The sequence below is a fragment of the Hemitrygon akajei genome, unplaced genomic scaffold (assembly GCF_048418815.1).
Source record: "Hemitrygon akajei unplaced genomic scaffold, sHemAka1.3 Scf000046, whole genome shotgun sequence".
Classification (NCBI taxonomy): Eukaryota; Metazoa; Chordata; class Chondrichthyes; order Myliobatiformes; family Dasyatidae; genus Hemitrygon; species Hemitrygon akajei.
In genome coordinates, this window is record NW_027331932.1 from 7,542,295 (window position 1) to 7,559,061 (window position 16,767).

A 16,767-nucleotide genomic window follows, 5' to 3' on the forward strand; every position below is an offset into this window, starting at 1 on the left:
ATTCCTGCCATCCTTCTCTATTTCTCTCCTTCCTTTCCATTCTCCTCTCTCCCCCTCCGATCCCTCTCTCCCTCCATCGTCTAAATTCCTTCTCCCTCATCCCTCCCTTTCCTGCACTCACTTCCTAACTACATTGCTCTCCCTCTCCTCCCTATCCTCCCCTCCGCTACCTCTCATTCCCTCACTCCCTCTCTTCACGCCGCTCGCTCGCCGTCTCCCTTCTCCCTCTTCCTCCCAATCTCCCCCTATCAATTTCTCCCCATTCTTCCTCCCTCCTTTCCCCGTCTCTATCGCTGTCAGTTCCATCTTTCCCCACACTCCCCACTCTCTCCCTGTCACCCGCTTCGTTCATTCCACTAACCACCCAATTTCCCCTCTCTCTCCTTATCACACCTCATGTTTCTCCCCACTTTCACTACTCTACCCGCCACTCTAATCACTTTCTCTTAAGCCCCCATCCTCTCTCCTCCCCGCAAACCTCCGCCTGTTCTCGGTTCCTCTCTTTACCAGCTGCTCATCTGGTGTTTGTTGGTGTTGCTCGGACGCCCTTGTCAAAACGGGCTTCCTCTGACAACGGCTGCTTCCCCTTCTGAGCTCACAGACGCAGAGAACCCTCGACAGGATGGACGACAGCGAGACTTACATGAATGTGAAGTTCACAAAAACGGATTCACCGTCTCCTTCCGGAGGTGAGTGAGGCAGAAAGACTCAGGGAGGATATTCGCTCTCTGTCTGACGCCAGCAGTGAGTGATGTGACGGTGTGGAGGGAGATTCACTCTGTGTCTGACCTCGGGAGTGTGTGATGGGACGGTGTGGGGGGAGATTCACTCTGTGTCTGACCACGGGAGGGTGTGATGGGACGGTGTGGAGGGAGATTCACTCTGTGTCTGACCCTGGGAGTGTGTGTTGGGACGGTATGGAGGGAGATTCACTCTGTGTCTGACCCCGGGAGTGTGTGATAGGACGGTGTGGAGGGAGATTCACTCTGTGTCTGACCCCGGGAGTGTGTGATGGGACGGTGTAGAGGGAGATTCACTCTGTTGTACCCCGGGAGCGTGTGATGGGACGGTGTGGAAGGAGATTCACTTTGTGTCTGACCCCAGCAGTGAGTGATGAGACGGTGTGGAGGGACTTACACTCTGTGTCTGAACCCGGGAGTGTGTGATGGGACGGTGTGGGGGTAGATTCACTCTGTGTCTGACCCCGGGAGTGTGTGATGGGACGGTGTGGAGGGAGATTCACTCTGTGTCTGACCCCGGGACTGTGTAATGGGACTGTGTGGAGGGAGTTTCACTCTGTGTCTGACCCCGGGAGTGTGTGATGGGACGGTGTGGAGGGAGATTCACTCTATGCCTGACCCCGGGAGTGTGTGATGGGACAGTGTGGGGGGAGATTCACTCTGTGTCTGACCCCGGGAGTGTGTGATGGGACGGTATGGAGGGAGATTCAATCTGTGTCTGACCCCGGGAGTGTGTGATGGGAAGGTGTAGAGCAAGCCTCACTCTATTTCTGACCCCGAGAGTGTGTGTGGGTGGGTATGGAGGGAGTTTCACTCTGTGTCTGACCCCGGGAGTGTGTGATGGGACGGTATGGAGGGAGATTCACTCTGTGTCTGACCCCGGAATTGTGCGATGGGACTGTGTGGATCGAGTCTCACTCTGTTTCTGACCTTCGCTGCTCTATTCCCAGCTGAACCCGATGTATCGTACGCGGAACTTAATGTCAAGACGTTCCCGGCGCCCCGGGTCCGGATAGATGGAGGTCAGTTTCGTCTTTGTTACCCTGACTGTGCTTAGCTGATATGCCCAATCCTGTTGAGAGATCTCAGGAAATACTTACAGTTGACCCTAGTAATTCCCTGTTTGAGCATCCGCCGTAGGGATCGCGTGGGAGAGGCGATTGGTGGTGGGTTGTTGGTGAAATTTGAGAGCGCGGTAGAAATCCTTAACCCCTCGCTCCCTTTTCAAATCCAACTCTCTTTTCCCTCTTTCCCCTTCGCTCCCCTCTCTTACCTCCTCCACCCTCTCTTTCCCTCCTCTCTCTCCTCCTCTCTCTCCTTGTTTTCCCTATTGTGTCCCACTGTCCTCTTCTCTTAGCCATCTCTCATTGCCCTCTCTCTCTCCCGTCTCTAACGCTCTCTGTCTCCCCCGGCACTCTTTCCCGCTCTCTCTGCACTCCCTCTCTTCCTTCCCTGTCCGCTCCTCCCGGATTTCGCACTTCTTTCGGCACCGAATTTTTCCGCTCATCAACCCTCGCGCCTTCTGCTCCTGTCCATCCACGCCTCTCTTCCTACCCCCGACGGTCTCGCCCCTCGCTCTTCTCTCTCCCTCTCAAATTGTCTTCTTCTCTTCCACATCCCTCTCCCACTTTTCTCCTTCCCGTTTTCTCCTCCACCTTTCTCTACACCCTTTTCCGCCTTCTCTCAAACCTCTCCCTATCGTCTCACTGTTCCAGACTCTCTGCACCTCTCTCTCTCTCCGCCGCTTCCACCCCTTTCTCCCTCTCCATTATTTCTGTCGCATCTTCCCGCCCATCGCCCTTATCGCTGTCTCACCTTCTCTGCCCATCGCTCTACTTTTCTTCCTTCCTGTGTGTAACCTCTCTCCCCCTCTCCCTCACACACTCTCGTTGTCTCATCCCCTTTCACCCCTTCACTTATCCCACTCTCTCTTCTCTCTCGCCCTACTCCCTCCCCCATTACCCCTCTCACTGTTCCTTATCTGCCTGTCCGACTCGATCTCTCTCTCCTAGAAGGTCTGAACTCCACCTACTCAGAGCTGAATTTTCGGAAAGAAGAAACCCGCATCGATAAGGCCGAAGATCCTTCCATTTCCTCCGGACACAGCAGGCTGTCAATCACTGCACAAACAGGTCAGAGTTCACAGTTATTACGTCATTATGAATGGGTCACGTGCCAAGTGTCCGAGTTTCTAATCCATCTGCATCAACCACTTCCTCTTTCAGATCGTTCCATTGACTGACAACCATCTGGGTAACAAAAGGTTGTCACTCGGCTCCCCAGTGAAATCCCTATCAGTGATGTATACAAATGATCTCTATGAAATTGTAGATGGCTGGGTTAGAAACTTAGAAACATAGAAAAGATACATCCAAACACAGGCTCTTCGGTCCAGAAAGCTGTGCCGAACATGCCCCTACCTAACAGCTAGCTAGGCTGTACCCATAGCCCTCTATGTTTCTAAGTTCCATGTAGCAATCCAGGAGTCTCTTAAAATACCCTATCGCTTCCGCCTCCACCACCGCTGTCGGCAGCTCATTCATAGAAACATAGGAACATAGGCGCCGGAGTAGGCCATTCGGCCCTTAGAGCCTGCACCGCCATTCAGTCCGATCATGACTGATCATCCAACTCAGAACCCTGTACCTGCTTTCTCTCCATACCCCCGATCCCTTTAGTCACAAGGGCCATATCTAACTTCCTCTTAAATATAGCCAATGAACCGGGCTCAACTGTTTCCTGTGGCAGAGAATTCCAGATTTAGCACTCTCTGTGTGAAGAGGTTTTTCCTCATCTCGGTTCTAAAGGGCTCCTTCTTTATTCTTAAACTGTGACCATTCGTTCTGGACTCCCCCAACATCAGAAACAATCTTCCTCCATCTAGCCTGTCCAATCCCTTTAGAATTTTATACGTTTCAATAAGATCTCCCCAGTGTTCTAAATTCCAGTGAGTATAAATCTAGTCAATCCAGTCTTTCTTCATATGAAAGTCCTGCCAACCCAGGAATCAATCTGCTGAACCTTCTTTGTACTCCCTCTATGGCAAGAATGTCATTCCTCGGATTAGGGGACCAAAACTGCACATAATACTCCAGGTACGGTCTCAGCAAGGCCTTGTACAACTGCAGTAGAACCTCCCTGATCCTGTACTCAAATCCTTTTGCTATGAAGGCCAATATACCATTTGCCTTTTTCGCCGCCTGCTGTACCTGCGTGCCCACCATTAACGACTGGTGTACAATTACACACAGGTCTCGTTGCACCTCCCCTTTTCCTAATCGGAAACCATTCAGATAATAATCTGTTTTCCTGTTCTTGCAACCAAAGTGGATAACTTCACATTTATCCACATTAAATTGCATCTGCCATGAATTTGCCCACTCGCCTAACCTTCCAAGTCACCCTGCATCCTCTTAGCATCTTCCTCACAGCTAACACCGCCGCCCAGCTTCATGTCATCCGCAAACGTGGAGATGCTGCATTTAATTGCCTCGTCTAAATCATTAATATATATTGTAGACAACAGGGGTCCTAGCACTGAGCCTTGCGGTACCCCACTAGTCACTTCCTGCCATTCTGAAAACGTCCCATTTACTCCCACCTTTTGCTTCCTGTTTGCCAGCCAATTCTCTATCCACCTCAATACCATGCCACCAATACCGTGTGCGTAAAGTTTGCACACTAATCTCCCGTGTGGGATCTTGTCAAAAGCCTTTTGAAAATCTAAATATACCACATCCACTAGCTCTCCAGTATCCACTCTACGAGTTACATCTTCAAAAAAATTCTATAAGATTCGTCAGACATGATTTTACTTTCACAAATCCATACAGTCTTTGTCCGATGATTTCACCGCTTTCTAAATGTGGTGTTATCACATCTTTGATAACCGTCTGTAGCATTTTCCCCAACACCGATGTCAGACTAACCGGTCTATAATTCCCCAGTTTTTCTCTCCCCACTTTTTTGAAAAGTGAGGTTACATTAGCCACCCTCCAATCCTCAGGAACTAATCCAGAATCGAAGGAGTTTTGAAAAATTATCACAAATGCATCCACTATTTCTTGGGCTACTTCCTTAAGCACACTGGGATTCAGACCATCTGGCCCTGGGGATTTAGCTGCCTTTAAACCCATCAATCCACCTAACACCACTTCCCTACTAACATGTATTTCCCTCAGTTCCTCCATCTTACTAGACCCTCGGTCCCCTACTATTTCCGGAAGATTATTTATGTCCTCCTTAGTGAAGACAAAACCAAAGTAGTTATTCAGTTGGTCTTCCATGTCCTTGTTCCCCATGATCAATTCACCTGTTTCTGACTGTAAGGGTCCTACATTTGTCTTGACCAATCTTTTTCTTATCACATTTATATGAAAGCTTTTACAGTCTGTTTTTATTTTCCCTGCCAGCTTTTTTTTTCCCCATTCCTAATTAAGCCATCAGTCCTCCGCTGCTGGTCGCTGAATTTCTCCCAGTCCTCAGGCGTGCCGCTTTTTATGGCTAATTTGTCTGTTTCTTCCTCGGACTTGATACTATCCCTAATTTCCCTTGTCAGCCACGTGTGCACTACCTTCCCTAGTTTATTCTTTTGCCAAACTGCGATGAACAATTGTTGTAGTTCATTCATGCGATCTTTAAATGTTTGCCATTGCATATCGACCGTCAACCCTTTAAGTATCATTTGCCAGTCTATCTTAGCTAATTCAGGTCTCATACCTTCAAAGTTACCCTTCTTTAAATTCAGTACCTTTGTTTCTGAATTAACTAAGTCAATCTGCATCTTAATGAAGAATTCCACCATATTATGGCTACTCTTACCCAAGGGGCCTCGCACGACAATACTGCTAACTAACCCTTCCTCATTGCTCAATACCCAATCTAGAATGGCCTGCTTACTAGTTGGTTCCACGACATGTTGGTTCAGAAAACCATCCCGCATATATTCCAGAAAATCCTTTTCCTCAGCACCCTTACCAATTTGGTTCACCCAATTTATATGTAGATTCAAGTCACCCATTAAAACTACTTTTCGTTTATTGCACCGATTTCTAATTTCCTGTATAATGCTATCCCCAGCCTCACTGCTACTATTAGGTGGCCTATACACAACTCGCACCAGCGTTTTCTGTCTCTTAGTATTATGCAGTTCTAGCCATATCGATTCCACATCCTCCAGGCTAATGTCCTTTTCTATTGCGATAATCTCCTCTCTCCCCAGCAACGCTACCCCACCTCCTTTTCTTTCCTCTCTAACCCTCCTGAATATTGAATATCCCTGGATGTTGAACTCCCATCCTTGGTCACCCTGGAGCCATGTCTCTGTGATCCCAACGATATCATATTCATTAGTAAGTATCTGCACATTCAATTCATCCACCTTATTACGAATGTTCCTCGCATTGACACACAAAGCCTTCAGACTTGTTTTACAACACTCTTAGCCCTTATACAATTATCTTGAAAAGTTGCCCTTTTTGATTTTTGCCCTGGATTTGCCTGCCTGCCACTTTTACTTTTCACCTTACTAATTTTTGCTTCTACCCTCATTTTACACCCCTCTGTCTATCTGCACTTGTTCCCATCCCCCTGCCACAATAGTTTAAATCCTCCTGAACAGCAGTAGCAAAGACTCCCCCTAGGACATTGTTTCCAGTCCAGCCCAGGTGCAGACCGTCCTCTTTATACCAGTCCTACCTCCCCGGAAACTGGTTCCAATGCCCCAGAAATCTGAATCCATCCCGCCTGCTCCATTTTTCAAGCCACGTATTCTTCTGAAATATCCTCCATTTCTACTCTGACTAGCACGTGGCACTGCTAGTAATCCAGAGATTATTACCTTTGTGGTCCTACTTTTTAGTTTATCTCCTAACTCCCTAAATACACCTTGTAGGACCTCATCCCGTTTTTTATCTATATCGTTGGTACCTATGTGTACCACGACCGCTGGCTGTTCACCCTCCCATTCCAGAATGTCCTGCAGCCGCTCAGAGACATCCTTGACCCTTGCACCAGGGATTCAACATACCATCCTGGAGTCTCGTTTGCTGCCGCAGAAACGCCTATCTATTCCCCTTACAATCGAATCCCCTATCACTATATCTCTCCCATTCCTTTTCCTTCTCACCTGTGCCGCAGAGCCACCCATGGTGCAATGAACTCGGTTGCTGCTGCCTTCCCCTGATGAGACATCTTTCCCAACAGTATCCAAAACAGTATATCCGTTTAGGAGGCAGATGACGTCAGGGAAATCCTGCACTACCTGCCTACTGCTACGCTGTCTAGTGGCAACCCATTCCCTTTCTGCCTGTGTAGCCTTTACCTGCGGTGTGGCCAACTCACTGAACGTGCTATTCACGACTTTCTCAGCATCGTGGATGCTCCAGTATGAATCCAATCGCAGCTCCAGACGCTCAATGCGGTCTGCCAGAAGCTGCAATTGGACACACTTCCTGTACACATAGTCGACAGGGACACTGGGCACCTAATTTCCCACATGCTGCGGGATGAACAATCCACGGGGCTGATTTCAGCTGTCATGACCTACCCAATACTTTGCCTCAACTTTTGATACTTTCTCCTTTTAAAGGAACTTAGCCGGCCTTACCTCACTTGGAGTGAAGCTCGTCCTCATCCTCTGCGCGCCGAAGCCTTCCTACTCTGTCTCCGTCTACTCCTTCGCTCGCTCCGTCTAACTGTTCTCTTTAAATACTCCCGCTGCCTCACGGTCCGACTTAGACGCGCTTGCGCAGTCGTGCCCCCGTTAAACTGCCGAAGAAAAATTCCGCACTCAACACTCGCTACGTAAAAAAGAAATCTGTCCTCTATACTTTCTTCCAAGCACCTTAAAACCATGCCCTCTCGTGTTAGCCCTTACAGCCATGGGGAAAAGCCTCTGACTATCCGCACGATCAATTCTTCTCATCATCTTGTACACCTCTATCAGGCCACCTCTCATCCTCTGTCGCTCCAAAGAGAAAAGGCCGAGTTCATTCACCCTATTCTCATAAGGCATGCTCCCCAATCCAGGCAACATCCTTGCAAATCCTGTGGATTCCCCGTCTTTCCTATCGTGAAGCGACTAGAACTGAGCACAGTATTCCAAGCAGCGTCTGACCAGGGCACTATAAAGTTGTAACGTTACCTCTGCTCTTAAATGTATATAAATGATCCGGATGAAATTGTAGACGGTTGGGTTTGTAGGTTTGATATGGCGAGAGGTGGTGCTGTGGAGAGCGGAGAAGACTGGCAAAGAATTCAGTGGGACGTGGATCAGTTACAGATATGGTTTGGAGACAAGGCAGAGCGAGTTTAACCCGGATAAACATAAAATGTTGCGCCTTGATAGGTCAAATGAAAGAAATGACACGCTATCAAAACCAAGACCCTAAACAGTGTTGAAAGATAGAAACATAGAGAACTTACAGCACAATACGAGCCCTTCAGCCCGCAATGATGTGCCGAACATACCTTTACATTGGATGGGCAGAGGATCTTGGGGTCCATGTTCATAGCTCCCTGAACGTGGATGCACAGTTTGATGGGATGGTTAAGAAGTCCTGTGGCGTTCTTGCCTTTATTTGTCGGGGCATTGAGTACAAGTGTCAGGGAGTTAGGTTGTAACTTTATAAAAATCACTAGTTAGGCTGAATCAGGCGTATTGCACACAGTTCTGGTCACCCCATTATCGGAAGGATGTCAGGGCGTTGGGGAGCCTCCGGAGAGGTTTAACAGGACTCTGCCAGAATTCGATGGCATGTGTTACAACGAGAGGTCGGACACCTGGGTTGCTTCCTCTGGAGCGGAGGAGGCTCAGAGGGGATTTAACTGATCTCTGGAATCGGTCAGACACCTATCGGACTTTGCCAACTCAAGGAATTTTGACTCTCGGCGATGGCGGTTGAAAGTAGATAAGATTGAGAGAGGGAGGTGTGATCGTGGTTGAAGGAGAGAGAGCGGATGGTAGGTGGAAGGGAGACCCAGTGGGGTCACGACTGAAATCACACACGCTCTGAATGTTCTTTCCACAGGTCCGCATAAACAGGAGCCGAAAGAGAACATTGTAAATAGACCGTACCGGAAGATCTGCCTACTCTGCCTAGTTACGTCCGTCCTCGTCGCGATAGTGGCCGGGCTGTCGATCTATGGTGAGTCGATCGGGCTCCTGGTGGAGTCAGACGTAAACAGACAGAGTGGAAAGAAACGTGAACGTAAAACACCATAGAGACACAGACACGGCCCTCAATGTGATACTGACATACTGTTCACCGTGACACCAACACGTACCTCATCGTGCCACCGACTCGCTGCTCACGGTGAAACTGACACTACCCTCACGTTGACAGGGACACAACTCCCACCATGACACTATTACGCCCACAGCGTAATCGAGTCCCACCTCACCGTGACGCCGAATTTCACCTCACCTTGACACCGAGTCTTCCAGCTCCGTGACACCGCCAGCCCCTTCACTGAAACATCGATACTCACAAAACCCTGGCACCGACACAGTGAAGCATATGCCGCCGTCACCGTAAATCCGACTCGTCCCATAACGTGGCAACGACATTTCATTCACCGTGACACCAACACTCGGTTCAATGTGACACTGACATCCCCCTCACTGTAACACCGACACGATCCTCACCGTGACCCCGACGATCCCCTACCCGTGACACCGACACTCGGTTCAATGTGACACTGACATCCCCCTCACTGTAACACCGACACGATCCTCATCGTGACACGGACGCGCACTTCACTGGGACGCCAGGGCACACGCCTCACCATGACCCCGACGATCCCCTACCCGTGACACTGACACAACCCGCACTGTGACACCACAATGGGATGAGTGAGGATTTGGGTAGTGTAGACTGGGAAACAAGACAATATGGTGGGACGGTTGAGGAACAGTGGTGGACTTGCAAATATTTTTTTTACGCTTTTGAACAAAACTATAAGCTGCAGAGACAATGGGTGAGGGGTGGGGAGAGCCAGCCTTGCATAACGAAGGGAATAAAATACGGCATCAGACTAAAAGCTCGTGCATATTAATTCGCCAAGAGTTGTGGGAAACTGTAAGACTGGGCAAATTTTATAAAGCAGCAAAAAAACAAACACTGATGAGTAATAAAAAAAATGGAAGCCAGATGATAAAAGCAATATAGCTCAAAATTATTTTTTTTTTGTAATTATCTAAAGCAGAAAGGAATGGCCAAAGTGAATGTAGGTCCCCTGGCGGAAGAAAAGGGGGGAATTGATATTGGGAAATGTGGAAATGCCAGAGGCTTTGAATGAATATTTTGTGTCGTCTTCACGGTGGAGTACGCACCTAACATTCCAAAGAGAGATGTTATGGATACGATGGGAGTTGAGGGTCTCAATACAATAGCTGAGCAAACATGTGGGCCCGAAAATAGACAAGTCCATGGTCCGGATGGAATGCATCCCAGGGTGCTGAAGGAAATGGCAGAAGTTAAAGTTGAGGCTTTGTGATAATATAGCAACATTCTCTGGGCTTTGGGCCGGTCCCAGCGAATTGGAAGGCGCCGAATGTCACGCCAGTGTTCAAAAAAGAATTTAGGCGGCAGGCATTTACTCCAGGACAGTTAGTTTATCATATGTAGTTGGGAAAATGCTTGAGGCTATCGATAAAGAAGAAATAACGAGGAATCTGGAAAGAAATGGATCTATGAAGCAGACGCAGGGTGGATTCAGGACAGGCAGATCCTGTTTGACAAACACCTTTGAGGATATAACGAGCGCAGTGAACAGAGGGGAAGGGATGGACGTTATTTACTGGATATTCAGAAAGAGTGCCGCATAATAGTCTTATCGATAAGATACGGAATTGGGGATGATGTATTAGCATAGATAGAAGATGAGTTAATTGAAGGTAAGCAAGAATTCTGATACATGGGTGTTACTCTGGTTGGCAATCAGTGGTGAGTTGTGTGCCGCAGGAGCCGGTGCTGGGCCCACAACATTTCACGATATACGTTAACGGTCTGCAAGAGGGGATCGAGTGTAGTATATCTAAATTTGCTGATAATACTAAACTGCGAGGGAAAGGGAATTGTGCAGCAGGCAAGGAGAGGGAAAGGGAATTGTGCAGCAGGCAAGGAGAGGGAAAGGGAATTGTGCATCAGGCAAGGAGAGGGAAAGGGAATTGTGCAGCAGGCAAGGAGAGGGAAAGGGAATTGTGCATCAGGCAAGGAGAGGGAAAGGGAATTGTGCAGCAGGCAAGGAGAGGGAAAGGGAATTGTGCAGCAGGCAAGGAGAGGGAAAGGGAATTGTGCAGCAGGCAAGGAGAGGGAAAGGGAATTGTGCAGCAGGCAAGGAGAGGGAAAGGGAATTGTGCAGCAGGCAAGGAGAGGGAAAGGGAATTGTGCAGCAGGCTATCAAGAAGGCAAATGTGATGTCGACAATACACTGATCGTGACACCGACAGGACAATCAGCGTAACACCGCCACGTGTCTCACCGTGAAGCCGACAACACCTCACTGTGACACCAACACGCCACTCACTGTGACACCGATACAACACTCACCGTGAAAGCTACACGCCACTCGCTGTGACAGCGATGCATAACACAATATCACTCTCAGTATCACAGATTCGTCACTCTCTGATCACCTGCGACCAAAACCACCTGGAATTTTGGGAACAATATCAGGAGATGAACCGGACCCAGCGGCAATGTGGTCTTCAGGTAAATGAGTTGAACTCAACTCTTAAATCCAGCATAACCGAAAATTCCCGCCTGGCTCTTTCCCGGAGCACCTGTCTCAAGAATATCTCCGTCCTCAACAACAGCCTCTCCAAACTCGAAAACAAACTCTCCATCCTCGAAAATGAAAACTCCGTCCTGAACACCCATCTCTCCGATCTGAATCAAACACAAACCGATCTCCGTCAAAAGAACAGTGACCTCGAAAATCAGTACCGATCTCTGATCAAAGAGAAGGCTCAAATCTGTCAAATGCTGACCAGCAGAAAACGTGAGTTAACACACCAACCTCCAAAGCACCTTCACCTACTACTCATCATATTAAAGAGAGATAGGAAACTATAATCTGTGTCTGACCACAGGTGTATCTGAAGAGACGTTGTGCAGTGAGCTCCACTCTGTGAATGACCCCGGGAGTGTGTGATGGGAGGGAGAGGAGAGAGCTTCACTCTGTGTGTGACCCCGAGAGAGTGTGATGGGACGATGCGGAGGGGGCTTCACACTCTGTCTGACCCCGGGACTGTGTGATGGGATGGTGTGGACGGATATTCACTCTGTCTGACCACGGGAGTGTGCAATAGGGCAATGTGGAGGGTGATTCATTCTGTGTCAGATTCCGGGAGTGTGTGATGGGACGGTGTGGAGGGAACGTCACGCTGTGTCAGACCCCGGGAGTGTGTGATGGGACGGTGTGGAGAGAGATTCACTCTTCGTCTGATCCCGGGAGTGTGTGATGGGCCAGTGTGGAGGGAGATTCACTCTGTGTCTGACCCCGGGAGGTGTGATACGGCAATGCGGAGGCTGATTCATTTTGTGTCTGACACTCGGAAGGCGTGATAATGGTTCTGCAGGGAAATTCACTCTATGTCTGATTACGGGTGTCTGTGATAGGACGAAGTCGAGGAAGACTCGCTCTGTGCCTGAACCCAGGAAAGGAGTTCAGGAGAAAGGCGTGAAAGGAGGGTGAAGAGGGAGCTTCACTCTGTGTCGGACACTGGGGGTGCATGATGGGGCTGAGTGGTAGGAGCTTCACTCTGTTTCTGAACGCGTTAGTGTGTGATGAAATAGTGTGGAGGGAGATTCACTCTGTCTGACTCCTGGAGTGTGTGATGGAACGGTGAGGAGGCAGATTCTCTCTGTGTTTGACGCCGGAAGTGTGTATGGGAGGGTGAGGAGAAATGTTCTCTGTGTGTCTGATCCAGGGATGTGTTTTGGGACGGTGTGGAGTGTGTTTCATTCTGCTCAGGTTATTTGCTCGGGTGGGCAGATTGACTTTTCTTTGTTCATGATTGCCAGAGCAAACGTGTTCCCAGAACTGGATCAGAAATAAAGACCGCTGTTATTTCATATCCACCGTCTACGGATCTTACGATGAAGCAAAACAACATTGTTCAAGCTTTGATTCAAGACTCCTTGAAATAAATTCAAATGATGAAGCGGTATGTCCGACACCACTGTATGATTCCACACAAACACACGACCGTCTTCCACACTGGGGGTTAGAGACACTGATTGAAGCTCTCTGCTCTCTTCTATCACACGGACACGGGGTCAGACATAGAGTGAATCTCCTTCCGCACCGGCCCATCACACACTCCCGGGGTCAGACACAGAGTGAATTTCCCTCCACACCGTCCTATCACACACTCCCGGGGTTAGACACAGTCTCAATCTCTTCGCATTCTGTCCCATCTCACGCACCCGGAGTGAATCGCCCTCCACACATTCCCATTACACACTCCCGGGGTCAGACAGAGTGAATCTCCCTCCACACAGTCCCATCACACACTCCCGGGGTTAGACACAGTCTCAATCTCTTGGCACTGCGCCCCATCTCCCGTACCCGGGTACATGCACTGAATGAGTCTCCTTCCAAGCATTTATACACAATGCTTCATTTCACAGAGTTTTATTTACAACTCTATTCATTACCGTTCCCGGACATATTGGATCGGAAAATGTGAAGACCGGTGAGTTTTGGACTGGCACAGGCCTCTGGTGTTGGAGAGGGTCAGTGGGATCTATCTGGGGAATAACACGATACGGTGGTGTGGGAATGGGGCAATGGGATTAGTTTGTGTATTAGTTCATGGCTTTAGGGGGTGGCGCAAGACAGGGTTGTAGGTATGTGTCTGCGCTATTCTTTTCTCTCTTATGCATTTGTTTAACCCTCGTTGACAGGAACGTGGAATCTAATCTCCTGTATACGGTGAAATATAGAACACCCACCTGCACTAGGTGTAAAGCGTACAGATGGACTTACAACTGCAGTGATGGACACTATTTCATCTGTGAGAAGTCTGCTCCTTTGTCCCCGGATGTTCTTGAAAAGATGCTTGATCTCTGTCAAGGGCCCATGGGTGCACCTTGAATCAAGTGACGACTCGTCTTTCCACATCCCCCCGCATCTCTCCCTAACTCTCACTCCTCTATCCTCTCCCAATCTCCCAACGTCTCTGCCCCATTCTCCTCGCCCACTCTCGTCCGCATTCTCTTTCCCTCTCTCCTTCGCAACTCTCTATCCCCAACTATCCCGCTGCATATCGCCATCTCTCACTCTGTTTCCCCTTTCCCTACGCCATCCCTATCATACTCCCGCCCTTTCCGCTCTCCCTTCTCTTTCCAGCCTATCATTCCCTACTCTCTGCACACCCACTCTCATCTTTATTCTGTGCCCTCTGGTTATTGATTACCGCAACCCTGAAAAACGTCTCTGCACATTCACCCTATCTGTGCCCCTAGTGGATATATACGCCCCTGCCAGGTCATCTCCACCCTCCAAAGGAATAAAGTCACATCTTTCCTTACTTCTCTCCATAACTCATTCTATCTAGTTCTGGAAACAACCTCGTATATCTCCCTCTGTACTCTTTCCAGCTCAGTGGCATCTTTTCCACAGCAGAGGGACCAAAACGAAGCACGGACGTCTTCTACAATTGCAACGTGTCCTGGCGAATCCTGGGCTCAGCGCCCTGACTGATTAAGGTCCGGGTGTCGAATCTCCTGTCTACCGGTGTCGCTTGTTTTCCTCCATATTCACCCCTGACTTATTATCTGAGACTAGTAAATATCCTGTAATTTGTTTATTTGCAGCGTAATTAAAGTGCTAAGATGTAAGTTTAAAGTCAAAAAGGAAAATTAATAAATACTGCAAGTAGGTGAATACTAAGCCAATGCTTACGTGTCGAGGGAGCGCTCGCAATTCGATGGTGGAGGGGAATCAAATGATTTAACTCGTTGAATATCATCAGGCTCCTGTATCCCCTCCCCGACGGTACAAGTGAGCACAGGGCAATTCCCGGGCGGCGGGGGATCCTCAGTGCTGGATGTGATCTTCTCGGTGTATCACCTCTTGTAGATGTCCACATTGGCTGGAAGGGTTGTGCTCGTAGTGGGTCCGTAACCCTCTGCAGCCACCGGGGACCCTGTGTGTTGCAGCCTCCACACGAGGCGGACATGCGACACGCCAGAAAGCTCTCCACCGCTGCAATCCATTCTGTGACGGGAGAGCTACAGATGGCGGTGAAGGCAAGTGCCGAGTAAGGGCTAGCATGCACTCCGACTCAGGCACGAAATAAGCAGGACGTCAATGGTGAAATCCAAAGGTAAAGTGACAAAGAGCGGCACAATAAATGGATCTCTTACGGTAGAGCACTGAGTGCTCAGCACGGGACTTTACCGACAGACATCCCATGAAGGAAGATTGGCACAGAATAGCTGGCAGTCTGACTCTAAGAGGGAAAGTGATAGCGAGGAATGGGAGTGTTGAAATCTGAATGCCTGAGGTTGTTCAATCGGGGTACGACCCCTTCTTTCCGTCTGCCTGAGTGTGCTGACCCAGTGTAGATCCTCAGAGATGCTGACTCCAAGATTCCCAGGAACTTCAAATCAGAGGATAGTGGCACAATTCAGCCAATTGGCTCATCGGGTCTGCTCCAGCATTTGATCTTGGCTGATCCACTTCAGTCTGAGTCCCAGTCAAACTCTGACATAAAAAAATGTCCAGTAATCTCTTCTCCACGGCCGCCGGTGGCAACGAATTTCACAGACTCATCCCTCTCTGGCAAAATAAATCTCTCCCAATCTCCGTGTAAATTGACATCCCTCCATTCTGAGGCCGAGCTCGCTTGTTTTAGTATCGCCCCCGGCCCCACCTTAGGAAGCCTTCTCTCCACAGCTACTCTATCGAGATCTTCAACATTTCACAGGTTTCAGTGAGGACACCCTTCATTCTTGTGAATTCCATTGAGTACAGAGCCAGATCAAACGCTCCTCCTGTGATAAGCGTTTCAATCCCGGAATCATTTTCCTTCACCCGCGTGGAACCCACTCCACACTCGTTCAGTGTCGGACATCAGGCTCCGGTACCTCCTCCCCGATGGTACAAGTAGGCACAGGGCAATTCCCGGGTAGCTGGGGTCCTGAGTGATGCGTGTGATCTTCTCGAGCTGTGCCGGGTTACATCGCGGTGTATCTCTATATCACGGTTTCTAACGATGAGTTCAAATCACTCTCTGCTCTTTCTACAGAACAGAGAACGTAGATTAGAGAGGAGAACAGACCCTTCGGCTCATAAATTCGTGATATCCCAATTAACCAAATCCCTTCTGCCGACACCAACTCCGTCTCCCTCAGTTCCCTGCACACCCACGTGCCTGTTAAAGAGCCTCTTAAACTCCTCTATGAATCTCCCTCCACCACCAGCGCTGGCAGAACGTTACAATCACAATCCACTCTCTGTTTCAACAGAAAGTTATCAAACTCATATCCCTTGAAATTACCAACTTTCATCTTGATTCGAGCCCTCTGCGATTAGACATTCCATCCTAGGGCTTAAAATATCTGCTGTCTGCTTTATCTGTGTCTCTCGTAATGATACAAACAACTGTCAGATGTTCCCTCAGACTGTCCCTCTCCAGACAAATAAATTCTTTATTCGTGGCAGCGCCCCAGTGAATCACTTTGGTAGCTCTTCAAACAAAATTCATACTCTTCCCGTAACGGAGCGACCGGAAATGAATTAGTGAACTCGGGAACGTCAGCCCCATTCACAATCCCAATCTACTTTGTCCGTCGGATCCTCGGCACCACAATCTTGTACACTGTTGTCTCTCTCTCCTTCAAAGCTTCCCACTATTGATCGTTTGGGCCCTTGCCTTCGACACTCAGGTTAAATAGCGCTTGAGATCCAACGTACCAACTACACCTTTGCCAGGAAACACCCTGTCCGAATCTACATTTGCCAGATCATTCCTGACTCCAATAAAGTTGGCCTTCTTCCAATTTAGAATCGG

The 16,767-nt window shown here is 48.9% G+C and overlaps 1 protein-coding gene across 1 annotated transcript; it reads left to right on the plus strand.

Moving 5' to 3' along the window:
* The first annotated feature begins 622 nt into the window (after positions 1-622).
* LOC140720745 (uncharacterized) lies at positions 623-14,541 on the plus strand. The gene is made up of 8 exons (XM_073035574.1): positions 623-689; positions 1,691-1,762; positions 2,756-2,872; positions 8,771-8,887; positions 11,352-11,744; positions 12,770-12,912; positions 13,379-13,443; positions 13,655-14,541. Exons 1-8 carry the CDS (start codon positions 623-625, stop codon positions 13,842-13,844), a joined length of 1,164 nt encoding a protein of 387 aa, XP_072891675.1. The 3' UTR covers positions 13,845-14,541.
* Positions 14,542-16,767: the final 2,226 nt, after the last annotated feature.

Coding starts and splice junctions, on each gene's coding strand:
- LOC140720745 (XM_073035574.1), top strand. CDS start 623: ATGGACGACAGCGAGACTTACATGAATGTGAAGTTCACAAAAACGGAT. Junction 690..1,690: donor TTCACCGTCTCCTTCCGGAG/GTGAGTGAGGCA, acceptor CTCTATTCCCAG/CTGAACCCGATGTATCGTAC. Junction 8,888..11,351: donor GGCCGGGCTGTCGATCTATG/GTGAGTCGATCG, acceptor TATCACTCTCAG/TATCACAGATTCGTCACTCT.